The sequence below is a fragment of the Oncorhynchus masou genome, chromosome 24 (genome assembly GCF_036934945.1).
Source record: "Oncorhynchus masou masou isolate Uvic2021 chromosome 24, UVic_Omas_1.1, whole genome shotgun sequence".
NCBI classification, from domain to species: Eukaryota; Metazoa; Chordata; class Actinopteri; order Salmoniformes; family Salmonidae; genus Oncorhynchus; species Oncorhynchus masou.
The window spans coordinates 34,106,953-34,134,106 of NC_088235.1; the positions used below are offsets into that span (position 1 = coordinate 34,106,953).

At 45.2% G+C, this 27,154-nt stretch overlaps 1 protein-coding gene across 6 annotated transcripts in view; it reads right to left on the reverse strand.

Moving 5' to 3' along the window:
* Nucleotides 1-27,154, reverse strand: part of LOC135512075 (brain-specific angiogenesis inhibitor 1-associated protein 2-like) — a 177,223-nt gene that overhangs the window by 115,418 nt on the left and 34,651 nt on the right. For 5 of the 6 annotated variants that reach the window (XM_064933712.1, XM_064933716.1, XM_064933714.1 and 2 more), the window contains exons 2-3: nucleotides 18,593-18,668; nucleotides 13,258-13,344 (exon numbers count right to left, since the gene is read on the reverse strand). In XM_064933712.1, the coding sequence (XP_064789784.1) occupies nucleotides 13,258-13,344; nucleotides 18,593-18,668 (163 nt within the window). The remainder of the gene's footprint in view (nucleotides 1-13,257; nucleotides 13,345-18,592; nucleotides 18,669-27,154) is intronic. The other variant, XM_064933717.1, reaches the window with a different exon arrangement.

The window sequence follows — 27,154 nt, forward strand, 5'->3', positions numbered from 1 at the left end:
AGGCCCAGATCCACAACTTTTGCATGAAGAAATTATGCTGGAAAAGGGGCAGATCGGGCAGCCTTCTGAGAATCCGGAGGCCAGCGAGTAAACCCCCACTGCCATCTGTTCTTCTTGCTAAGGTGCAATCATTGGAAAATAAAATTGATGACCTACGATTAAGATTATCCTACCAACGGGACATTAAAAACTAACATCTTATGTTGTTTCACCAAGACGTGGCTGAATGAAGATACGGACAATATAGAGCTAGTGAGATTTTCCATGCACCAGCAGAACAGAGACGCTACCTCTGGTAAGACGAGGGGTGTGTCTATTTGTCAATAACAGCTGGTGAGCGATATCTAATATTAAAGAAGTCTCGAGGTATTGCTCGCCTGAGGTAGAGTACCTTATGATAAGCTGTAGACCACACTATCTACCAAGAGAGTTCTCATCTGTCTTATTCTTAGCCGTCTATTTACCACCACAAAATGAAGCTGGCTCTAGGGCCGCTATTAACAAATTCTATAAGGCCAATAGCCAAGAAGAAAACATTCACCCAGAAGCAGCACTCCTAGTGGCTGGGGATTTTAACCTTTTTGGGATAGGGGGCAGCATTTTCACTTTTGGATGAATAGCATGCCCAGAGTGAACTGCCTCCTACTCTGTCCCAGATGCTAATATATGCATATTATTATTAGTATTGGATAGAAAACACTCTGAAATTTCTACAACTGTTTGAATGATGTCTGTGAGTATGACAGAACTCATATGGCAGGCAAACACCTGAGAAAACTATCCAACCAGGAAGTGTTAAAATCTGAGGTTTGTAGTTGTTCAACTCAGCCCCCATTGAAGATACAGGGTAATATTAGTTATGTTTCACTTCCCAAGGCTTCCACTAGATGTCAACAGTATTTAGAACCTGTTGAGGATTCTACTCTAAAGGAGGGGCTCATAAGGGCTCTTTGAGTGAGTGGTCTGGCAGAGTGCCACAGCCTCGGTCTGGCGCACTCACGTGAAAGCTCACTACGTTCCACTTTATTTGTACAGACTAAGGATTTGTCCGGTTGGAACATTAATGAAGTTTTATGTTAAAAACATCCTAAAGATTTATTCCATACTTAGTTTTGCATGTTTCTACGGGCTGTAACGGAACCTTTTGAACTTTTTGTCCGACGTTTGGCGAAACCTGAACATGCTTTTGGATTTCTTTACCAAACGCCATAATAAAAGAAGATATTTGGACATAACTGATGGACATTATCAAACAAATCAAACATTTAAGTGGGAACAGGGATTCATGGGAGTGCATTCTGATGAAGACCATCAAAGGTAAGTGAGTATTTAAAATGCTATTTCTGAGTCATGTTGACTACCCAATATGGCGGGTATATTTTGGCTGCTTTGTTGTCTAAAAGCTGTACTCAGATTATTGCATGGTTTGTTTTTTGGAAATCTGACACAGCGGTTGCATTAAGGAGAAGTTTATCTAAAGTTCCATGTGTAATAGTCATATCTTTATCAATGTTTATTATGAGTATTTCTGTAAATTGATGTGGCTCTCTGCAATATCACCACATGTTTTAGAACTACTGAACGTAACGTAAACTCAGATTTTTTTATATAAATATGAACTTTATCAAACAAAACATACATGTATTGTGTGACATGACGTCCTATGTGTGTCATCTGATGAAGATCATCAAAGGTTAGTGATTCATTTTATCTCTATTTCTGCTTTTTGTGACTCCTCTCTTTGGCTGGAAAGAAAATGGCTGTGTTTTTCTGTGACTTGGTGGTGACCTAACAATCGTTTGTGGTGCTTTCGCTGTAAATCCTTTTTGAAATCAGACACTATGGCTGGATTAACGAGAATTCTATCTTTAAAATGGTGTAAAATACTTGTATGCTTGAGGAATTTTAATTATGAGATTTTTGTTGTTTTGAATTTGGCGCCCTGCACGTTCACTGGTTGTTGCGGGGGGGGGGGGGGGGGTCCCAGTCCTAGACATGTTAACACAGGCAAACTTAAATCAGTTTTACCACATTTGTACCAGCATATCACATGTGCAACCAGGGGGAAAAAAATCTTAGACCTCCCTTACTCCACACACCGGGATGCATACAAAGCTCTCCCCCGCCCTCCATTTGGCAAATCTGACCATATTTCTATCCCCACAATTCCTGCTTACAAGCAAAAACTAAAGCAGGAAGTACCAGTGACTCGCTCAATACGGAAGTGGTCAGATTACACAGATGCTACACTACAGGAATGTTTTGCAAGCACAGACTGGAATCTTTTCCAGGATTCATCCAATGGCACTGAGGAGAACACTACCTCATTCACCAGCTTCATCAATCAGTGCATCGATGACATCATTCCCACAGTGACTGTATGTACATATCCCAACCAGACGCCATGGATTACAGGCAACATCCGTATCGAGCTGAAGGCTAGAGCTGCCGCTTTCACGGAGCGGGACACTAATCTGGACGCTTATACAGCTGCCCCCAGACGAACCATCAAACAAGCAAAGTGTCAATACAGGATTAAGATTGAATCCTACTACACCGGCTCTGACGCTCGTCAGATGTGGTAGGGCTTGAAAACTATTTACAGACTACAAAGGGAAACCCAGACGCGAGCTGCCCATTGAAGATAGCCTACCAGACGAGCTAAACGCCTTTTATGATCAAATCGAGGAAAGCAACACTGAAGCATGCATAAAGGGAGCACCAGCTGTTTTGGATGACTGTGTGATCACGCTCTCGGTAGCCGATGTGAACAAAACCTTTAAACAAGTCAACGTTCACAAGCCGCTGGGCCAGACGGATTACCAGGACATATACTCAAAGCATGCGTGGACCAACTGTCAAGTGTCTTCACTGACATTTTCAACCTCTCCCTGACCGAGTCTGTAATACCAAAATGTTTCAAGCAGACCACCATAGCCCCCGTGCCCAAGGAAGCAAAGGTAACCTGCCTAAATGATTACCGCCCCGTAGCACTCACGTCGGTAGCCATGAAGTGCTTTGAAAGGCTGGACATGGGGGCCTCCTGGGTGGCGCAGTGGTTAAGGGTGCTGTACTGCAGCGCCAGCTGTGCCACCAGAGACTCTGGGTTCGTGCCCAGGCTCTGTCGTAACCAGCCGGGCCCTGGAGGTCCGTGAGGCGACGCACAATTGGCCTAGCGTCGTCCGGGTTAGGGAGGGGTTGGCCAGTAGGGATATCCTTGTCTCATCACGCACCAGCGACTTCTGTGGCGTGCCGGGCACAGTGCGCGCTAACCAAGGTTGCCAGGTGCACGGTGTTTCCTCCGACACATTGGTGCGGCTTGCTTCCGGGTTGGATGCGCGCTGTGTTAAGAAGCAGTGCAGCTTGGCTGGGTTGTGTATCGGAGGAGGCATGACTTTCAACCTTCGTCTCTCCCAAGCCCGTACGTGAGTTGTAGCGATGAGACAAGATAGTAGCAACTAAACAATTGGTTACCACGAAATTGGGGAGAAAACGGGGTAAAAAATAAAGAAAGAAAGAAAAAAGAAAAAAAAGAAAGGCTGGACATGGCTCATATCAACAGCATCCTTCCGGACACCCTAGACCCACTCCAATTCGCATACCGCCCCAAAAGATCCACAGATGACGCAATCTCAAATCGCACTCCACACATCCTGGACTTCCTGATTGGCCGTCCCCAGGTGGTAAGACTAGTAAGACACACCTGCCACGCTGATCCTTAACACTGGAGCTTCTCAGGGGTGTGTACTTAGTCCTCTGTTCACCCACGACTGCGTGGCCAAACACGACTCCAACACCATCATTAAGTCTGCTGACGACACAACATGATACTGCCACCCCTGTGCTTCATGGTTGGGATGGTGTTCTTCAGCTTGCAAGCCTCCCTTTTCCACCAAACATAACGACAGTCATTATGGCCAAGCAGTTCTATTTTTGTTTCATCAGACCAGAGGACATTTCTCCAAAAAGTTTGAACTTGGTCCCCATGTGCAGTTGCGATCTGGCTTTTTTATGGCGGTTTTGGAGCAGTGGCTTTTTCCTTGCTGAGCTTCCTTTCAGGTTATGTCGATATAGGACTTGTTTTACTGTGGATATAGATACTTTTGTACCCATTTCCTCCAGCATCTTCACAAGTTCCTTTGCTGTTGTTCTGGGATTGATTTGCACTTTTCACACCAATGTACGTTCATTTCTAGGAGACAGAACGCGTCTCCTTCCTGAGCGGTAGGACGGCTACGTGGTCCCGTGGTGTTTATACTTGTGTACTGTTTTTTGGACAGATGAACGTGGTACCAGGCATTTGGAAATTGCTCCCAAGTATGAACCAGACTTCTGGAGGTCTACAACTTATTACAACTTACAACTTCTTTTGATTTTCCCATGATGTCAAGCAAAAAGACATCGAGTTTGAAGGTAGGCCTTGAAATACATCCACAGGTACTTATCAAATTGACTCAAATGATGTCAATTAACCTATCAGAAGCTTCTAAAGCCATGACTTCATTTTCTGGAATTTTTCAGCTGGCACAGTCAACTTAGTGTATGTAAACTTCTGACTTCAACTGTACAGATTACCTCAACTAGCCTGTACCCCCACACACTGACTCGGTACCGGTGTCCCATGTTATTGTTATTCTTACTGTGTTACTTTTTATTATTACTTTTTATTTTAGTCTACTTGGTAAATATTTTCTTAACTCTTCTTGAACTGTGCTGTTGGTCAAGGATTTGTAAGTAATCATTTCACGGTAAAGTCTGCTGCATGTGACAAATGCATTTGGATTTGATTTGATTATCTGTAACACTACAGTATTGCAGCTACTGCATACACCCCTTAGGGGTGATGTTAGTTGATTATTCAGTCCTGTGTGTGCAGTGCAGTTCCATTCCCCTGTCTCTAACACACATTAGAGACGTCTACATTATTTATCCTCACGTGACAAAAGTCCTCTAGCGGAGCGCGTCACCTTAAAAATACCCTCTCTTTATATAACCTAGAACCAGGATAACTGTAGGGAACAGGCAATCAGGCCACCCCATTCCCTATATACTACACTACTTTTGACCAGGGCCCATAGGGAATAGGGTGACATTTGGGACGCATCCTGGGAGCTCAGTTTGAGAGCAAAGCCACATAATTTAGATGATGGGATGTGAGAGTGTGATGGGAGAACTTTTTTGGATTGTTTTCATTGGCTGTGATTTCCCCTGGTTAGCTTGGGTTGATATATTATTGATTTGTTGGATGATGACTTCTGATCAATTATGTATATGTCTAACCCAGAGGTAGTATCTGCTTAAATGATCGTCAATCAACGTACAACGTTAGCAACTACAGCTCTGTTCAGTACTCTTAGCTACCCATTCACATTGGCTTTCTCTCACTAACTCCTCCCTTATCCTCCTCCTCCCTCCTCCCTTCTCCATCCTCTTCGCCCTCTTTTTGCCTTGTCATCTATGGGTCAAGACTGTGCATGCCTCTCTCTATAATCCTAATACCATTAACTACTGTTCATTTATTCTGCTTGGATTAATCAGATATTTTACAGTCATTACATTGTAGAGGCGACCGTGGGACATGGGCTGCATCACAGATATTTTACAGTCATTACATTGTAGAGGCGACCGTGGGACATGGGCTGCATCACAGATATTTTACAGTCATTACATTGTAGAGGCGACCGTGGGACATGGGCTGCATCACAGATATTTTACAGTCATTACATTGTAGAGGCGACCGTGGGACATGGGCTGCATCACAGATATTTTACAGTCATTACATTGTAGAGGCGACCGTGGGACATGGGCTGCATCACAGATATTTTACAGTCATTACATTGTAGAGGCGACCGTGGGACATGGGCTGCATCACAGATATTTTACAGTCATTACATTGTAGAGGCGACCGTGGGACATGGGCTGCATCACAGATATTTTACAGTCATTACATTGTAGAGGCGACCGTGGGACATGGGCTGCATCACAGATATTTTACAGTCATTACATTGTAGAGGCGACCGTGGGACATGGGCTGCATCACAGATATTTTACAGTCATTACATTGTAGAGGCGACCGTGGGACATGGGCTGCATCACAGATATTTTACAGTCATTACATTGTAGAGGCGACCGTGGGACATGGGCTGCACCACAGCCTGCAAACAGTTTTATATATAGTGCACTATAGGGACGCACATGGAGTCCCTCTCCACTAAATGAAGACACGTCTCTACTACTCTGTCGACTGCCTGACGCATCCAGCTATGTCTCCCCTCAAGAAACGCAATGATAATAATGCAATAATTACTTGCCCCCCATTTTACAAATCCTTCCCCTTGTCTCTCTATCCGCATCAGTTATAAACTGGGGGTAAGTACTACCATTGCAAGAGATTGTTTAAAGCCAAGTGACGTGGCACCACCCAGCCATCACCTGTTATCCATCCTGCCGCTCCTTATCTGCCTGTCCACTGGTGGAGACATGGCAGAGGAGTGTGTGTGTGTGTCCACACTCTCTCTATGCCAGGCAGCACAGACAGAGACAGAGAGACAGAGAGCGAGAGAGCGAGAGAGCGAGAGAGCGACAGAGCGACAGACCGAGAGAGAGAGATCATGGGGCCTGCGGATAATGAAAGTGAGCAGGCTGTTTGTACTTCATGCCACAGCAGAGTGCTGCCAGCCATCCCAGCCCGCCCACAGACAGCACGGCTATCAAAGGGGTCCGCGTGCCCACCCAGTCGGCCCGGGAGATCCCAAATGACCCCTTTTGCTCACTGCCTGCCTGGCCTGTTATTGCCCCTTGGGCTGACTACACTATCCTGGGTAAAAAACAACAACAATGTAATGGGCTGACATGAGGCAAATTGTGCGAATAATGGCTGTCTTTCTGGTTTCATTGCTTCTTTTTATAATTGTTCTAGACTATTCAATGCCGATGTTCATCCATTAGGCTATAGTACTGCATTTCTGCCTCCCCTCCTCCCTCTGCGTGATATAAACAGTCAGCTGTCAAATACAAAACAAGCCTTCGACCATGTAGTTAATTGGAATCTATACAACAACTGTTTCCTTTCATCACTGTGTGGAGATAGAATGGCTGATCATGCAATCACACTGTCACTGCAGGTTAGCCTGACTGGTGAGCCATTGAACTACAAAGAATGAATACATAGAGCATCTCCTGTGATGTTTCTCATATCATACATGCAAGTACTGTGACAAATAAATGCATGCTCAGGTGTAGTACATACACACGCACTCATGCACACACACAAACACACACATACTTTGGTTGCTTTAGGCAACACTGATGTCCAGAGACAGAATCAGTCTCCTCTGTTCAGCCCTGACTGTCACTAGACTGCAGAGAGGGAGGGAGGGATATACTGTGCTGCTTAGTTATGGCTAGGGGCTAGGGTTGCAAAAACAACCAAAGGACCTCATAAAACACAAATCACACACAGACACTTTAGGACAGGCAGTAGATAAGGAGAGAGTACAGAATCAATATGGACATGGATCAACCATTTTTCTCCCCAATTCTGTGATATCTAATTGGTAGTTACAGTCTTGTCCTATCGCTGCAACTCCCGTACGGACTCGGGAGAGGCCAAGGTCGAGAGCCATTCGTCCTCGGAATCACGACTCCACCAAGCTGCACTGCTTCTTGACACACTGCTCGCTTAACCCGGAAGCGACCCGCACCAATGTGTCAGAGGAAACACCATAAAGCTAGCGACCGAAAGTCAGCAGGCATGCCTGTCACAAGGAGTCGCTAAAGCGCGGTGGGACAAGGACATCCCAGCAAGCCAAACCCTCCCCTAACCCGGACGACGCTGGTGCATGGATCTCCCGGTTGCGGCCGGCTGTGAAACAGTCCAGGATCGAACCCAGATCTGTATTGACGCCTCTAGCACTGTGATGCAGTGCCTTAGACAGCTGTGCCATTTCGGGAGGCCCATCAACACCTGTTTAATATGGAGATGTTTCAACACCTGTTTAATATGGAGATGTTTCAACACCTGTTTAGAATAGAATCATCAGCAGCAATAGAGCCTCATCTACCCTAGCATACTGTACTCTGTAACAACCTCCCCTAGCATATTGAAATCCTAATCTGAACGGTCACTGCACAGATAATGTCATTGAGGCTGTATACAGACTATAATGGGCTTCTACTGTTCAGATTGGAGTGGGCAAACCAACTCAGTTCAATCAGTATTGACTGAGAGAGGCAGAGTGGGGGGATGAAAAGATCAAAACTTCAGAAGAAATGTGAAGGCCAAAATAAAAGACTTCTTCGACCATGAATAATGAATGAGGAAGCTATTCTTTCTATCCTCCTCTCTAACCTCTGATCTCAGACAACCCTCCTTTCCGCTTTCCTCTATTCTCATCATCCCTCCCTCCTTCCTCCACTTCCATCCACTATCCAAATTCCCCTCAGATTTAGAAAAGGTCAGAGAAGGGAGCAAGAGACTCGGCTACACAGTGCTCAGACTCAGGAGGCGGGACTTAAACACAACCCAATCATTTATTCTAGATGTCGTTAGTAGAGATATAACCTGATGCTTTTTCCCATTTCAACACCTTAGCTCCAAATCAGAACTTCCCTCCCCCACCATCACCATCACCGCCTATACCCCACCCCCAGTCACATTCCTTCATTCATCCCTCTTTCGCCACCATGTCTTTGATAGCCTGACATGAACAGAAACAGACCAGGAAAACCCAAACCGTTCCACACACACAGGTTGTGTTCGTTCTCACTGACTGGAAAATGACAAGTGAGTACAAATAGTCGTCACCCCCAAAACAGTGTCTTTACACTCCTATTAATGAACATAATCAATAAGGATGTTGTGAAAGAAATAAAAATCTGCTGATAATATGTGTGTCGGGTTAATCAATATTAAAAAAAGAGTAAGATACGTTTCAGAATTATTTTGAATATTTATCTTCTCTGGGGTCTAAGGGAAAAATAAAACAGCAAAACAGCATAATTCATAGGATGCTGAGTTTGAGGGAAAACAAGCGCTAAACAAAATAAGTTTTTCCATATCAAATATAAGAGATTAAAAGTCTAAGGGGATGTGATTGCCTCAGTATGTCAGTGGAAAATGTTGGAAACAGAGTACTGTAAGCTCCCCTTTCCCATAGTGCAGTAATAACTGACTGTAAGAAACAACAACAACAAACAGAACATGCTTGTGTGTGTGCATGTGTAAGTGAGTGAATGAGTGTGTGTGTGTGAGTGAGTGAGTGAGTGAGTGAGTGAGTGTGTGTGTTTATGTGTGAGTGAGTGAGTGAGTGAGTGAGTGAGTGAGTGAGTGAGTGAGTGAGTGAGTGAGTGAGTGAGTGAGTGAGTGAGTGAGTGAGTGAGTGAGTGTGTGTTTATGTGTGAGTGAGTGAGTGAGTGAGTGAGTGGGTCCAGTTTCAGGTGGTGCTTCAGCTACTTTTGGTCATTATTTGTCCTTTTCCCATTCACACCCCTTGCTATCTGTCCCCTGTACAGCAGGTCTTTCTGCAACCCCCTCCAGCCCAATAAATCTCTTCCAAGATGGCGTAGCAGTGGGGATGTCTGTTTTGATTGTCTTGTCCCTATATATATATATATATATATATATATATATATATATATATATCGTTTATTCTTAGTATATATATATATTTTTTTATCTCTTTTTCCATCTACGGACTGAACATACTCCCGTGCAACGCGCCTCACTCAATGTGGTATGGATCTGCTATTTTTACACTTTTGAACCGGAACCGCCTTCTGAAGCTAGCCAGCTAACTAGGTACTAGCTAGTAGTTAGCCTGGAGCTAGCCTCAAGCTAGGCCCTTCTACCGGCTAGCCAAAGAATTCCATCAGATAATTCCTGGGATTCAATACCTCTTCTGCCAATTGGCCTGGACCCTTTGCTGCCGACACGGAGCCCTGCTGATCCATCACGACTGGTCTGCCGACGTAACTGTCCGAGGGGGTTTCAACAGACTCTCGTTGCGATGTCTCCCTGAGGCCCATCTGCTAGCCTGCAGCTAGCCCTGGCCTGCTAGCTGTCTGAATCGCCGTGCCTCCAGCTCGCCTAGTTACTCACTGGACCATATGATCATTCGGCTACACATGCCTCGCCCTAATGTCAATATGCCTTGTCTATTGCTGTTTTGGTTAGTCATTTTTTCCTTATTTCACTGTAGAGCCTCCAGCCCTGCTCAATATGCCTTAGCTAGCCCTTATGTTCCACCCCCACACATGCAGTGGCCGCACCTGGCTTAAATGGTGCCTCTAGAGACAAAACCTCTCTCATCTTCACTCAATGCCTAGGCTTACCTCCACTGTAGTCACATCCTACCATACCCTTGTCTGTACATTATGCTTGGAATCTATTCTTCCGCACCCGGAAAACTGCTCTTTTAACTCTCTGTTCCGAACGCACTAGACGACCAGTTCTTTTAGCCTTCAGCGATACTCTTATTCTACTACTCTTTTGTTCCTCTGGTGATGTAGAGATTAATCCAGGCCCTGTAGCCCCCAGCATCACTCCCATTCCCCAGGCACACTCATTTGTTGACTTCTGTAACTGTTAAAGCATTGGTTTCATGCATGTTAACATTAGAAGCCTCCTCCCTAAGTTTGTTTTATTCATTGCTTTAGCACACTCCGCCAACCCGGATGTCCTAGCCGTGTCTGAATCCTGGTTTAGGAAGGCCACCAAAAATCCTGAAATTTCCATCCCTAACTATAACATTTTCCGACAAGATAGATCTGCCAAAGGGGGCGGAGTTGCAATCTACTGTAGAGATAGCATCCAGAGTTCTGACATACAATCCAGTCTGTGCCCAAACAATTCGAGCTTCTACTTTTTAAATTCCACCTTTCCAGAAACAAGTCCCCCACCATTGCCGCTTGTTATAGACCCTCCACGGCACCCAGCTGTGCCCTGGACACCATATGTGAATTGATGGCTCCCCATCTACCTTCAGAGTTCATACTGTTAGGTGACCTTAATTGGGGCATGCTCAACACCCCGGCCGTCCTACAATCTAAGCTAGATGCCCCGAATCTTACACAAATCATCAAGGAACCTACCAGGTACAACCGAAACCTGTAACCATGGGCACCCTCTTAGATATCATCCTGACCAACCTGCACTATAAATACACCTCTGCTGTCTTCAACCAGGATCTCAGCGATCACTGACTCATTGCCTGCATGCGTAATGGGTCCGTGGTCAAACGACCACCCCTCATCACTGTCAAACGCTCCCTAAAACACTTCAGCAAGCAGGCCTTTCTAATCAACCTGGCCCGGGTATCCTGGAAGGATATTGACCTCATCCCGTCAGTAGAGGATGCCTGGATGCTCTTCAAAAGTGCTTTCCTCTCCATCTTAATTTAGCATGCCCCATTCAAAAAATGTAGCACTAAGAACAGATATAGCCCTTGGTTCACACCAGACTTGACTGCCCTTGACCTGCACAAAAACATCCGGTGGTGTTCTGCATTAGGATCGAATAGCCCCTGCGATATGCAACTTTTCAGGGAAGTCATTAACCAATCCTTTCCAGTCAGTTAGGAAAGCCAAGGCTAGCTTTTTCAAACAGAAATTTGCTTCCTCTAGCACTCATTCCAAAATGTTTTGGGACACTGTAAAGTACATGGAGAATAAGAGCATCTTCTCCGAACTGCCCACTGCACTGCGGATTGGAAACACTGTCACCACCGATGAATCTACGATGATTGATCATTTGCATGTTTTCCAAGGCTGGCCATGCTTTCCACCTGACTACCCCTACCCTGGCCAAAGTCTCAGCACCTGCAGCAACTTGCCAAGGCTTTCGACTCTGTCAATCACTGCATTCTTATCGGCAGACTCAATAGCCTTGGCTTCTCAAATGACTGCCTCGCCTGGTTCACCAACTGCTTTGCAGACAGAGTTCAGTGTGTCAAATCGGAGGGCCTGTTGTCCGGACCTCTGGCAGTCTCTATGGGGGTGCCACAGGGTTCAATTCTCGGGCCGACTCTTTTCTCTGTATATATCAATGATGTCACTCTAGCTGCTGATGATTCTCTGATCCACCTCTACGCAGACGACATCATTCTATATACATCTGTCCCTTCATTGGACACTGTGCTAATAAACCTCCAAACGAGCTTCAACGCCATGCAACATTCCTTTCATGGCCTCCAACTGATTTTAAATGCTAGTAAAACTAAGTGCATGCTCTTCAACCGATTGCTGCCCGCACCCTCCCGCCCAACTAGCATCACTACTCTGGACGGTTCTGACCTAGAATATGTGGACAACTACAAATACCTAGGAGTCTGGTTAGACTGTAAACTCTCCTTCCAGACTATCCTGACTATCCTACCGATCCTTGACTTCGGCGATGTAATTTACAAAATAGCAGTCTATCACAGTGCAGTCCGTTTTATCACCAAAGCCCCATATACTACCAATCACTGCGACCTGTATACTCTCGTTGGCTCGCACTCACTACACATCCATCGCCAGGATCATCTATAAGGTCCAGGTCATCTATAAGTCTTTGTTGGGTAAAGCCGCGTCTTATCTCAGCTCACTGGTCACCATAGCAAAACCCACCCGTAGCACACGCTCCAGCAGGTATATTGCACTGGTCATCCCCAAAGCCAACACATCCTTTGCCCGCCTTACCTTCCAGTTCTCTGCTGCCAATGACTGGAATGAATTGCAAAAATCTCTGAAGCTGGAGTCTCCCTCTCTAACTTTAAGCATCAGCTGTCAGAGCAGCTGACCGATCACTGTACCTGTACACAGCCAATCTGTAAATAACACACCCAACTACCTCATCCCCATTATTACTTACCCTCTTGCTATTTAGCACCACAGTGTCTCTACTTGCACATTATCATCTGCACATCTAGCACTACAGTATTAATGCTAAATTGTAATTATTTTCACCTCTAGGGCCTATTTATTGCCTACCTCCCTACTCTTCTACATTTGCACACACTCTCCATAGATTTTTAATTTTTTAATTTTCTTTTGTGTTATTGACTGTTTGTTTGTTTATGTGTAACTCTGTTGTTGTTTTCGTTGCACTGTTTTGCTTTATCTTGGCCAAGTCACAGTTATAAATGAGAACTTGTTCTCAACTGGCCTACCTAGTTAAATAAAGGTGAAAAAAATAAATAAATAAAAAATAGGGGTTCTACAACCCCCTCCACCCCACTAGGGGTGCTGCAACCTCCTACAGCCAACACTAGGACTCACCAAGATCCTTAGAGCCTTGACTTTCGCTGGCCATCTCTCCCATCCTCACCAGTGCCTCGAAGTAGCCCTTTGCAGCAAATGTGACACCTGGAAACATGGAAGTATTGGGCGTCAGATCAGGGGCGGAGTGGAAATATTGGACATTAAAGCCTTCATCACCCCAGCTATAGCTATAGCCCCAGTCAGTTAGGGAAAGGGCTAAAGGCAACTATAGTCTATAATGGGAAAGAGCTAATGCTGCTACAGGCGACAATTGAAAGAGATAATGCTGCTACAGGCTACAATGGAAAGGGCTAATGCTACTACAGGCGACAATGGAATGGGATAATGCTACTAGAGGCGACAATGTAAACGGCTAATGCTACTTCAGGCGACAATGGAAAGGGCTAATGCTACTACAAGCGACAATGGAAAGGGCTAATGCTACTTCAGGCGACAATGGAATGGGATAATACTACTAGAGGCGACAATGTAAACGGCTAATGCTACTTCAGGCGACAATGGAAAGGGCTAATGCTACTACAAGCGACAATGGAAAGGGCTAATGCTACTACAGGCGACAATGGAATGGAATAATGCTGCTGCAGGCGACAATGTAAACGGCTAATGCTACTTCAGGCGACAATGGAAAGGGCTAATGCTACTACAAGCGACAATGGAAGGGCTAATGCTACTACAGGCGACAATGGAATGGAATAATGCTACTGCAGGCGACAATGTAAACGGCTAATGCTACTGCAGGCGACAATGTAAACGGCTAATGCTACTTCAGGCGACAATGGAATGGGATAATGCTACTAGAGGCGACAATGTAAACGGCTAATGTTACTTCAGGCGACAATGGAAAGGGCTAATGCTACTACAAGCGACAATGGAAAGGGCTAATGCTACTACAGGCGACAATGGAATGGAATAATGCTACTGCAGGCGACAATGTAAACGGCTAATGCTACTTCAGGCGACAATGGAAAGGGCTAATGCTACTACAAGCGACAATGGAAGGGCTAATGCTACTACAGGCGACAATGGAATGGAATAATGCTACTGCAGGCGACAATGTAAACGGCTAATGCTACTGCAGGCGACAATGTAAACGGCTAATGCTACTTCAGGCGACAATGGAATGGGATAATGCTACTAGAGGCGACAATGTAAACGGCTAATGCTACTTCAGGCGACAATGGAAAGGGCTAATGCTACTACAAGCGACAATGGAAAGGGCTAATGCTACTACAGGCGACAATGGAATGGAATAATGCTACTGCAGGCGACAATGTAAACGGCTAATGCTACTTCAGGCGACAATGGAAAGGGCTAATGCTACTACAGGCGACAATGGAAAGGGCTAATGCTACTACAGGCGACAATGGAAAGGGCTCATGCAACAATAAAAATGGTGGCTAAAAGGAAAGGACAGCACTGAAGAAGAGAAACAGCTATAGGAACGATTGCTGGATAGAGCAGATGCTGGATGGAAAGTGGAACTACAGGAAATACAGACTAGAGAAAGTTAGGAAAGTCCAGGAAAGGCAAGATAATACCAGTCTTAACAACTGCAAAACTTTTAAAACATAATATGACAACCTGCCTAACTTTCAAGGTGATTCATAGGCTACTGCAATACCAATGAAGCCAGTGTGCTCCTTTAGACTGTTACTCATGCAGAGTGACAGAGACACTAACTGAAACATCTACCAGTGACTCAGGTCTCAGTCCAGGAACAGGGACAAGGAACACAGAGTAGGCACAGAGTTGCTCTCATAACAAGGGGACAGGATGTCCAGTTAGATGGATACATATGTATGCGACAAGCAGACTCCACTCAGAATGTATTAACTTTGACGGATACGGCCTCCTGAGTGGCGCAGTGGTCTAAAGCACTGCATTGGAGTGCTAGAGGCGTCACTACAGATCCGGGTTCGATCATGGGCTGTGTCGAAGCCGGCCGTGACCGGGGGACCCATGAGGTGGCGCACAATTGGCCCAGTGTCGTCTGTGTTAGGGGAGGGTTTGGCTTGCTTGGATGTCCTTGTCCCATCGCGCTCTAGCGATTCCTTGTGGTGGGCCGGGAACATGCACGTTGACTTTGGTCGCTAGCTATACAATGTTTCCTCCGACACATTGGTGCGGGTGGCTTCCAGGCAAAGCGAGCAGTGTGTCAAGAAGCAGTGTGTTGCTTTGTGGGGTCGTGTTTCAGAGGACACATGGCTCACAATCTTCACCTCCCCCGAGGCCGTACAGGAGTTGCAGCGATGGGGCAAAACTGTCATTTCCAACTGGGGAGAAAAAGGAGTATATAACAATACAAAAATAATTAAAATAAACAAACATTTTGACTGATACATATTTATGTGGAGTGTCAGAACTTTATTTAATCCGGACAGTGAAATAAAGTGTTACCCAAATACATCATGAATCTTATTGGGAAGAATTCAAATCTGTTCGTCTAGTTGAGTTGAGTTTTCTACAGTAATGCAATCATATGGGAATCATTTCCCCGGAAATGCAGCCAACAAGCTGATGCTACATTATTATATTCCTTTTCACTTCAAACACTAAGATTGAGAGCCCCAGCTCATTTCTGTCTCCATTATTTCCTTTATTAATTTTTCTTTCCATTCTCTACATTTATCAGAATCGTTATCCCGAGGTCACTGAACTGATAATAGCCCACAAGAACACCCCAGACTCCAGAGCCTAAAGCCGACAGCATACTACACTGTAGCTGGGTTCACTCAGACTGACACAACCAGGAAGAGAGACCGTTTCTCTCAGCTCTTCCTGAGCCCAACTTTGGTTAAGACTGGTTGGGATAGAAGAATGAGGGTAAGGGGCCAGAAGTGGGATTGTGCGGTACGGTAACACCTTGTGTGGATGGGCTAATTTAGCAATGTCCACAGAAATCCCAGCCAGCGACGAGCGGTGGAGTGTGGCAGGCCAGGTATGGCTGGATTAACTGGGAAGAGATCTGAGAGCTTTGCAAGCCGGGGGATTGTGTGTGTGTGTGTGTGTGTGTGTGTGTGTGTGTGTGTGTGTGTGTGTGTGTGTGTGTGTGTGTGTGTGTGTGTGTGTGTGTGTGTGTGTGTGTGTGTGTGTGTGTGTGTATGTCTTCAGTAAAGAGGATTAAACCTCTGATATGAAGCAGACAGCTGATAATATACAGACTGGAGGTGAGACACGCCATCCATTCCTCCCACCTATTCCAGAGTAAATTAAACACACACTCTAGGAGGAGTAAAACCGGTATAAACCAGATCAGGCTGCAGCTTGATGTGTTGAGTACTTCATCCATCTTCAACTCGCTCTTTTCCAAATCCACCATCCAACCCCCTTCTCTCTCACAATCCTTCCCTCCCTCTACTCCTTTATCAAATCCCTTCAGTCTTCACACTCAGCCTCTTTTTTGTTCTCTCCTCCATCTCTCCAACACAGTTTGTCCCTGTTGAGACATCTCTCTCTGCCCCACCTTCAACATGATGCCCAGTTTGGATGTGTGTTGTGTGAAATTGCCCCACCTTCTGTCGCCGGTACCAAAGCTCAATGATAAACAGAGTACCTGACTAAATACTAGTCAAAGCATTGCATCCTATTCAAGCACTACACCCACTGCACACTATCCTATCCTCCAAAACCAAACACAAACTGATCAAACAGCATCTCCTCTGAGGATAACTAACAATGTACGGCATTTCTATAGCGCTTTTCATAGAATCTCAAAGCGCTTCAACAGCAAAAAACAAACAAGCAATTTATCTGGACAGCTCAACCAATAGAGGCCAAGTCTTTGAAAGCTGCATCCTCCGAAGATGGAGGGTCCGTTCATGGCTTGAGCGGAGAGAGCTGGTCAGAGAATGGTAGATGATGGTGATGGAGTTTGCTGATGATCTTGTAGAGGGCAAGTCTGGGAACCAGCCTGAGTCTTACAGCCACTGTATTTCTCTTCCACTCTGGGTAGCACCCACTAACAGCAGGCAGCACTCTCCCTGGACCATTATGTTAGTCAACAAAGCTCCAGGGATCTCCAGTAAAGTCCAGCACCACCTCTCCTTCCTTTATATCCTAAGAGCGAAGGCAGAACTGGCATATTTACAAATTCAGCTAGCAGATGGATGCCCACCAGGCGCCCTGTGGTGAGTTGAATGCTGACTGTGCCCTGTGCCTCTGCAACTGTAGACCGAGCCAGAACCCCAGTCCTTGCGCCTGCCTGGCATTGATGAAGTGCAAGTCCCCACCTGAGACCTGTTTGGCTAATTTTAGTCTTATCTATCAGACTACACTGAGTCCTCCTTTGTTGGTCCTCGGGGCTTCCACAGTCATTCCTGGTTTTCGTGCACCTCTCGCTCTAACGCTTTCCCTGTTTCTCTCAATCCCTGCACTTCTATCTCTCAATCCCTGCACTTCTATCTCTCAATCCCTGCACTTCTATCTCTCAATCCCTGCACTTCTCTCTCTCTCTCTCTCTCACTCTCTCTCTCTCTCTCATAGTACAGGCATACTGATGAATAGAAGCAGCAAGACTCTGTAACTCCAATGTATTCTTCTCTCTTTCTCTCCTCCTCTCCTTCCTCTGGCTGACCTGGATACTAGTTCTGTCCTGGATACCAGTTTTATTCTCTCAGCGCCGCTTGCCCTAGTTCTTATTAGACTACGCTCCACTTACACACACACCCCCCACCCCCCTACACACCTTCCTGGAGATATCTCAAAAGTGGTGTGCTCCTGCTCTCACCCATGTATCTACTCCACACAAACACCTGGATCACCACATCATATCCCGACTTGTGAACAACCAAAGAAGTACAATGAAAATGACTTGACTTGAAGATATGCAGGGATGGAGGGATGCTAGTGAAGCGGAAAAGAGGAGAAGAGAGGGCAAGATGTTGACATGAAAAATTCTAACGGGACATTAAAGGAGGAAGGCATCCTGAGCCTCCCAACAAAGAACAGAAAACATCAAACAAACATCAACATTCAGGGGAGACTACACCTACTGACGGCTAGCTGGGAGTTAATTTGGCGTTTTAATCAATGTAGGGTGGGGACACAGTGAAGTCGTTCTCTGTTAGGGGTCTTTGCGTTCTCTTTTCCAAATAGTAGACTATCAAATCAATCAAATTCATAGCTAAGTCCAAGAAGAGCTCAGGGATGCTGAGGATGCTGACTATAGGCTACACACAGTTGCCAACGTGAGAAATATATCCCCAGCATCTGAGATTATTTCTAGTTCAGATAAAACAGTGTCAAGCGATATGGGTCTTTGCCTGTCCTCTGGACAGGAGGAGAGGAAGGGGGGATGAGATAAAGGAAAAGAAGAAGAGAAGGATGTACTCACTGGATAGGGCCTTCTCGTAGCTCTTCCCCATGGCCACAAAGTTCCGCAAGCATGGGTTGAACTGCTCCATGATGGACTGAAAAGAGAAATAACATGTTTTTTAGTCGACACAAGCAGCAATAAGCCTAGCAGAAGCAGTGCTCTACCCTACTCTGTAGTCTGCGCGCTCACACACACGTGCGCTCACACACTGCAAGCAAGCCAACCAGGAGCACAGCCAACCAGGAGAAAGAGTGTAAATCGGAATCATCTACACTCATTCAGAAATCAGAGAGAAGGAGTGAGGGAGCAAAAGGGAGAAGGAAAGAGGTGGAGGGTGTCTTTGCACCTCACCCCAAAATAAAACCTGGCTTTGGATGTTGATGCCCGGAAAGCCCTGCTCAGCCTGGCTCTTTTTTCTCTCTCTCTCTCTCTCTCTCTCTCTCTCTCTCTCTCTCTCTCTCTCTCTCTCTCTCTCTCTCTCTCTCTCTCTCTCTCTCTCTCTCTCTCTCTCTCTCTCTCTCTCTCTCTCTCTCTCTCTCTCTCTCTCTCTCTCTCTCTCTCTCTCTCTCTCTCTCTCTCTCTCTCTCTCTCTCTCTCTCTCTCTCTCTCTCGTGTAATTTGTGCTAATTACTTTTTTTGTGGAGCAGAGGCATATGAGGGTAGGAAGGATAAGAATGGAGGAGGGAGGCGAGGAGGAGGGAGGAATAAAAGGAGAAAGTGTTTTAGGGAGCATTTGACAGTGATGAGGGGTGGTCGTTTGACCACGGACCCATTACGCACGCAGGCAATGATGCAGTGATCGCGGAGATCCTGGTTGAAGACTCCAGAGGAGACTTTAGAGGGCAAGTTGGTCATGATGATATCATGGTTACAGATTTAGGGTTGTATAATAACAAGAGATAACATCTCTTTTCCAATAGAGAGCTGGTCCAAGAGCAGCAGAAGGAACAATGTTTCAGACAAAACAACTTACATACACTAACACAATATTAAAACAAAACTATAAACACACATACAGTACAACAAAAACATTGTACATTAAAAACAAACGTCTTGACTAAAAACAGCTGGCCTAAAAACAATTACACTCTTCTATGATATAGACAAAAAAAAGAGATAAAATGGCATTTTACCCAATATGGCCTTATAAATCAGTGTATAATCACTTGAATAAAGAACAGTATCATCTGCATAAAAATGAACATCCGCTGTTTAAATAAGATCCCCAATGTTGTTGATATACAAAATTAACAGCAGTGGGCCCAAAATAGAATCTTGCAGAACACCTGAGCACACCTCTATGGGCTCAAATTTACAACCATCCACCATTACACATTGTGTACGATTTGATAGGTAATTTATAAACCAATCTAGAACATGACCAGTAATTCCACAACATTTGAACCTTTGCACTAACACAGCATGGTCCACGGTGTCAAAAGCCTTCGCCAAATCAATACAAATAGACACACAATGTAACTTCTTATCAAGAGCACAGTGGATGTCATTCAAAACCTTCAATGTTGCCATAACAGTGCTGTGGCCAGACCTAAAACCTGATTGCATTCCATTTAAGATGTTGTTTTCTTGGAAGTAGACCTTTAACTGCCTAAAAACTAAGGACTCCGGTACCTTTGACAGTACAGACAATTTTGATATGGGTCAATAGTTGTCAAGTAGCGAAGGATCTCCACCTTTCAGGAGAGGCAGTACAAAAGCAGATTTCCATAACTTGGGGATTTTCTTAACATCAAGCACGAGGTTAAAACTACATGTTAGGGGGGGGGGATGATGTCTGCAGCTAGGTGTAGGAGGCGGGGGTCTAGTTCATTAGGGCCAGGGGATTTTTTAAAATCAATTTCTTTCCGGCTTTACACACTTCTGAAACAGAGAAGGATGAAAAGGAGAACCTGGTAAAGGAGTGCACAGGGGTGTCAGGTAAATTCATAGGGGGCTCAATTATACCTTTGACCTTTTCAAATAAACTGCCTGCATCTAAAAACAAAATGCATATTCAAGGCTTTCAGAATGAAAGTCTTCGGGAAGTCTGCAAAAACACTATAGTGTTTCTAAAGAAATCAGCCAAGAACTCAGCAAAAAGACCTGGATTGTCCTTGGGAGCAATTTCCAAACGCCTGAAGGTACCACGTTCATCTGTACAAGCAATAGTACGCACGTATAAACACCATGCGACCACGCAGCCGTCATACCGCTCAGGAAGGAGACACGGTCTGTCTCCTAGAGATGAACGTACTTTGGAAGGAAAAGTGCAAATCAATCCCAGAACAACAGCAAAGGACCCTGTGAAGATGCTGGAGGAAACAGATACAAAAGTATCTATATCCACAGTAGAACGAGTCCTAAATCGACATAATCTGAAAGGCCGCTCAGCACGGAAGAAGCCCCTACTCCAAAATCGCCACAAAAAAGCCAGACTACGGTTTGCAACTGCACATGGGGACAAAGATCATACTTTTTGGAGAAATGTCCTCTGGTCTGATGAAACAAAAATAGAACTGTTTGGCCACAATGGCCATCGTTATGTTTGGAGGAAAAAGGGGGATGCTTGCAAACTGAAAACACCATCCCAACCGTGATACACGGGGGTGGCAGCATCATGTTGTGGGGGTGGCACACTTCACAAAGTAGATGGCAACATGAGTGAGGACAATTATGTGGACATATTAAAGCATCACCTCAAGACATCAGTCAGGAAGTTAAAGCTTGGTCACAAATGGGTCTTCCAAATGTACAATGACCCCAAGCATACTTCCAAAGTTGTGGCAAAATGGCTTAAGGACAACAAAGTCAAGGTCTTGGAGTGGACATCACAAAGCCCTGACCTCAATCTTATAGAACATGTGTGGGCAGAACTGAAAAAGCGTGTGCGAGCAAGGATGCCTACAAACCTGATTCAGTTACACCAGCTCTGTCAGGAGGAATGGGCCAAAATTCACCCAATGTATTGTGGGAAGCGTTCGACCCAAGTTAAACAACTTAAAGGCAACGCTACTAAATACTAATTGAGTGTATGTAAACTTCTGACCCAATGTGAATGTGATGAAGAAATAAAAGCTGAAATAAATAATTCTCTCAACTATTATTCTGACATTTCACATTCCTAAAATAAAGTGGTGATCCTAACTGACCTAAAACAGGGATTACTTGGATTAAATGGCAGGAATTGTGAAAAACTGAATTTAAATGTATTTGGCTGAGGTGTATGTAAACTTCTGGTTTTGTGGGTGGGTGGGTGGGTAGGACAGGGGTGTGCTCTTTCCTATAACCTGTAGGGATCACAATATGGTCTACACTTGCCATGTAGGTTTCTCACGAGTGGGTGGCTCAAATTGAGATATAGAGGAAGGAAATGGGTAGGGTATATGCAAATTAAACACTGTGGTATTTACTATTGTTAGAAAAGTGTTTTTGCAGACATTACTGTAGTATTTACTGCAGTGTTTTTTCTACAGTATTCTATAACATTCTATAGTAAGTACTACCCATGACATAGGGATACGAGTGTGCATTATATAATTCTATAGTAAGTACTGTAGTATTCTATAGTAGACTGTAGTATTTTTTGGGTTCCAGTATGAGCTATAATTATATTTAAAATGGCTCATTGGAATTGACCATATCATTATTAGTAGGCCAGAGAGAATAAAATGATGGAATATGAAACCATGAAGGGGAAATTGAAATAGAAGGGTACAGCCAGGAAAGTATTGTGCGTGTGTGATAATGTGTACGAGAGAGAGACACACAAGATCAGGAAATGTGATCTAGGTGGTAACCAAATGTGGTCTAGGTGGTAACCAAATGTGCTCTAGGTGGTAACCAAATGTGGCCTAGGTGGTAACCAAATGTGGCCTAGGTGGTAACCAAATGTGGCCTAGGTGGTAACCAAATGTGGCCTAGGTGGTAACCAAATGTGGCCTAGGTGGTAACCAAATGTGGCCTAGGTGGTAACCAAATGTGGCCTAGGTGGTAACCAAATGTGGCCTAGGTGGTAACCAAATGTGGCCTAGGTGGTAACCAAATGTGGCCTAGGTGGTAACCAAATGTGGCCTAGGTGGTAACCAAATGTGGCCTAGGTGGTAACCAAATGTGGCCTAGGTGGTAACCAAATGTGGCCTAGGTGGTAACCAAATGTGGCCTAGGTGGTAACCAAATGTGGCCTAGGTGGAAACCAAATGTGGTCTAGGTGGTAACCAAATGTAGTCTAGGTGGTAACCAAATGTGGTCTAGGTGGAAACCAAATGTGGCCTAGGTGGTAACCAAATGTGGCCTAGGTGGTAACCAAATGTGGCCTAGGTGGTAACCAAATGTGGCCTAGGTGGTAACCAAATGTGGTCTAGGTGGTAACCAAATGTGGCCTAGGTGGTAACCAAATGTGGTCTAGGTGGTAACCAAATGTAGTCTAGGTGGTAACCAAATGTGGCCTAGGTGGTAACCAAATGTGGTCTAGGTGGAAACCAAATGTGGCCTAGGTGGTAACCAAATGTGGCCTAGGTGGTAACCAAATGTGGCCTAGGTGGTAACCAAATGTGGCCTAGGTGGTAACCAAATGTAGTCTAGGTGGAAACCAAATGTGGTCTAGGTGGTAACCAAATGTAGTCTAGGTGGTAACCAAAGCAAAGTTCTCCAGGTGATAAAACAGATAGATAGCCAACATCTTCTCCAGACAACCTCTTAATCCTTGCCTGGATAAAACACACATACACACATACACACACACACACACACACACACACACACACACACACACACACACACACACACACACACACACACACACACACACACACACACACACACACACACACACACACACACACACACACCAGGGTATTGATCTCTTCAGTCAGAACACCATTCTGTGGTATACACCAATTACCTGCTTCTACCTGGGCCGGGGGCCCTCGAACCTCAACCCAGGCCAAGGTCACCTACCTCTGTCTTGGAACACTCCCATCCCCCACCTACACCCTGGTTCTCCTCCTCCTCCTCCACAACAACAACAACAAAAACAACAAAGCCCACAGACGTGTTGATGTATATGTATGCCCACACCATAGCCCACAAGTGGATGCCTCAGCACACAATAAGCAAAGGTGGGGAATGGAATGAGCGGAGGCAGAGGAGTACAACCTCTCTCTCTCTCCGTCTTTGTCTCTTTTTCTCTCTCTCTGTCTCTCTCTCGTTGTGCGGAGGAGCAGTGAGTCACCCTCCTCCACAGTCCGAGGCGATCTGTCCTTTATTATGTTACTTTCTCTTTCTCTCTCACAACATCCAGTTTGGTCCTGCAGCTTTATCTATCACCCCCCACCACACACACACACAGCTATGCTTCTAACCACACACACACACACAGCTTTTCTCCTCTCCACTTCATCAGTCAAACCTTTTCCCGACAGAGCTGTCAGACGACTCTAATGAAGGGGTCTCAACTTTGAGAGTTCCAATAGAAGAATACACAAGGTGCAAGTTCGACATTTTTCACTGACTGACACTCACTCAATTAGTCATGTCAGCTAACACTTTGGTAAGTTAGTCTAGGAAGTTATCTTGGCTGAATACTGACAGGGCATGCAGGGCACGTGCCCAAGGGCTCTGACCTCCAGGGGGGCCCCATTGATTTTGTTAAGGGTCAGACACACCAATAAATCTGACTGCCGATAGATACTTAGCATCTCAGCATCTCAGAGTGTCTGCAGTCAACTTATTGTTTTTCACATAGAACAGATTTACTTTCGATATGCTTCATTTAAATACTCCAGGCCACAAGGTGGCAGTAGCTTGTGCCTGATGTAGCTAATGTAAGCTAACTAGCGAGCTGCGCTAATGTTGTTGCTAGCTAGCTAGAATTTGTAGTAAGCTTTTGTTGATTCTAACCAGATGGCCACAACTAAATAACTAGCGTAGCTAGCAATCACAATGCATGTGTTCACCATGGCCTGTAGGGTCCAGGTTGTGAGCCCGACTGTTTTCTACACTGAGTATTTCCAACCCTGACAGTCTTTCCTGAGACATTCTGCAATATATGTCAATTGCACTGACACAATTTAAACTTAGTCTTGAATGATGCATGCCAAGATATGCCAGAGATATAACTCAAAATGCCGGCTCACCAGGATGAACAAAATCGCAAACCACTTTTTTGTTCAAGCCCCCAAGAACACACTAAAAAATTAGCGTTCCTCAATGGTTCTTTGGTAAAGAACCCTTTGAGCTCTTCAATGATTCTTTGCTGTTCACAAAATGGTTATTTGCTCTGTTGGCTGATAATTAACAAAATAATATAGTTGACCAGAACAAAAAACCCTGCATGGTTCTTCAAAAGTATCTACAAAGAACCTTTTAGTTTTTTTAGACGTTAGTTAGTTAGTTCTATTTTTTAGAACTAACTGTACTGTTTAGAACAGCGATGGGCAACTTCGGTGGGGGTAGGGGCCACAAAAACCTGAACTCATCATGATGAGCAGCAGCTTCTCATGGGTCTGCTTTGGTCTGTGTCACATTCCTCCACTGAGATGATGCTGCTGCAGCCACAACCGTTCTCCACACAAAGATGGTGTAGCAGTCGGACGTGTGTTTTGTCTTGTCCCGTATTGTCCCATTTACATAGTCGTTTTTCTCCTAAATTTTTTAATATTACTTTCCACCTACGAACTGAATATACGTTCCTGCAACCAGCCTCACCCAATGTGGTACGGATCTGCTATTTATATCTTAGAATCGGAACCCCAATCAGAAGCTAGCCAGCTAACTAGCTACTAGCTAGTTGTCAGTTTGCCACTGCTGGCGGTCTTCACCGTTAACTCGGACTACAGCCAGCTTCAGCTCGGGCAATACCTGCCAGTCTGCACAGCGTGATATCAACCCAAAACATATAGGACTGCTTTTTCTCTACCTCATCACCGGATTCCTGCCGCAAGCCCTGGTCCATTACACCAGATCATCGCAGCTAGCTAGCTGCATTTGAGTGGCTACTGCTGGTTAACGCCTCTGTCCTGAAGCAAGCACCAGTTAGCCTCAAGCTAGGCCCATCTCCCGGCTAGCCGAAGAGGTCTATCAGCTAGTTCTTGGGCTACAATGCCTTTTTTGCCAATTGGCCTGGACCCTTCATTGCCGACACATATCCCCGCCGATCCATCATGACTGGTCTGCTGACGTAATCATCCAAGGTGGTTTCAACAGGCTTTTCCGTTGCGACGTCTCCGTAGGCCCATCTGCTAGCCCCGGCCTGCTAGCTGTCTGAATCGCCGTGTCTCCAGCTCGACTACCACAGTAGCGACTACCGAACGGCTCCCTTACTCACCTACTGCTGCTCATTGGACCCTATGATCACTTGACTACACATGGCTCTCTCTAATGTCAATATGCCTTGTCTATTGATGTTTTGGTGCGTTATTGTTGTTTTATTTCACTGTAGAGGCTCCAGGCCTGCTAAACATGCCTTAGATAGGCCTTTTGTCCCACCCCTGACACATGCGGTGACCTCACCTGGCTTAACTGGTGCCTCTAGAGACAAAACCTCTCTCATCGTACCTCAATGCATTGAGTTACCTCCCACTCTACTCACATCCTACTATTCCCTTGTCTGTACATTATGTCATGAATCTATTCTTCCTCGACCAGAAATCTGCTCCTTTTACTCTCTGTTCCGAACGCACTAGACGACCTGCTCTTATAGCCTTTAGCAGTACCCTTATCCTACCCCTCCTCTGTTCCTTTGGTGAAATTAACCCAGGCCCTGCAGCACCACTCCAATTCCCCAGGCGCTCTCATTTGTTGACTTCTGTAACCGTAAAAGCATTGGTTTCATGCATGTTAACATCAGAAGCCTCCTCCCTTAGTTTGTTTTATTCACTGCTTTAGCACACTCCGCCAACCCCAACTACAACATTTTCCGACAAGATAGAACTGCCAAAGGGGGTGGAGTTGCAATCTACTGCAGAGATAGCTTGCAGAGGTCTGTCATGCTATCCAGGACTGTGCCAAAACAGTTCAAGCTTCTACTTTTAAAAATCCATCTTTTCAGAAATAAGTCTCTCACTGTTGCCGCTGGTTATAGACCCCCTTCAACCCCGAGCTGTGCCCTGGAAACAATATGTGAATTAATTTCCCCCCAATTATCTTCAGAGATTGTACTGTTAGGTAACCTAAACTGGGATATGCTTAACACCCCGGCCATCCTACAATCTAAGCTAGATGCCCACAATCTTACACAAATTATCATGGAACCTACCAGGTACAACACTAAATCTGTAAACACAGGCACCCTCATAGATATCCTCCTGACCAACCTGCCCTCTAAATACACCTGTGCATTCTTCAACCAGGATCTCAGCGATCACTGCCTCATTGCCTGTGTCCATAATAGGTCTGGGGTCAAACGACCACCACTCATCACTGTCAAACGCTCCCTAAAAACACTTCAGCAAGCAGGCCTTTCTAATCGACCTGGCCCGGGTATCCTGGAAGGATATTGACCTTATTCCATCAGTGGAGGATGCCTGGTTATTCTTTAAAAGTGCTTCCCTCACCATCTTATATAAGCATGCCCCATTCAAA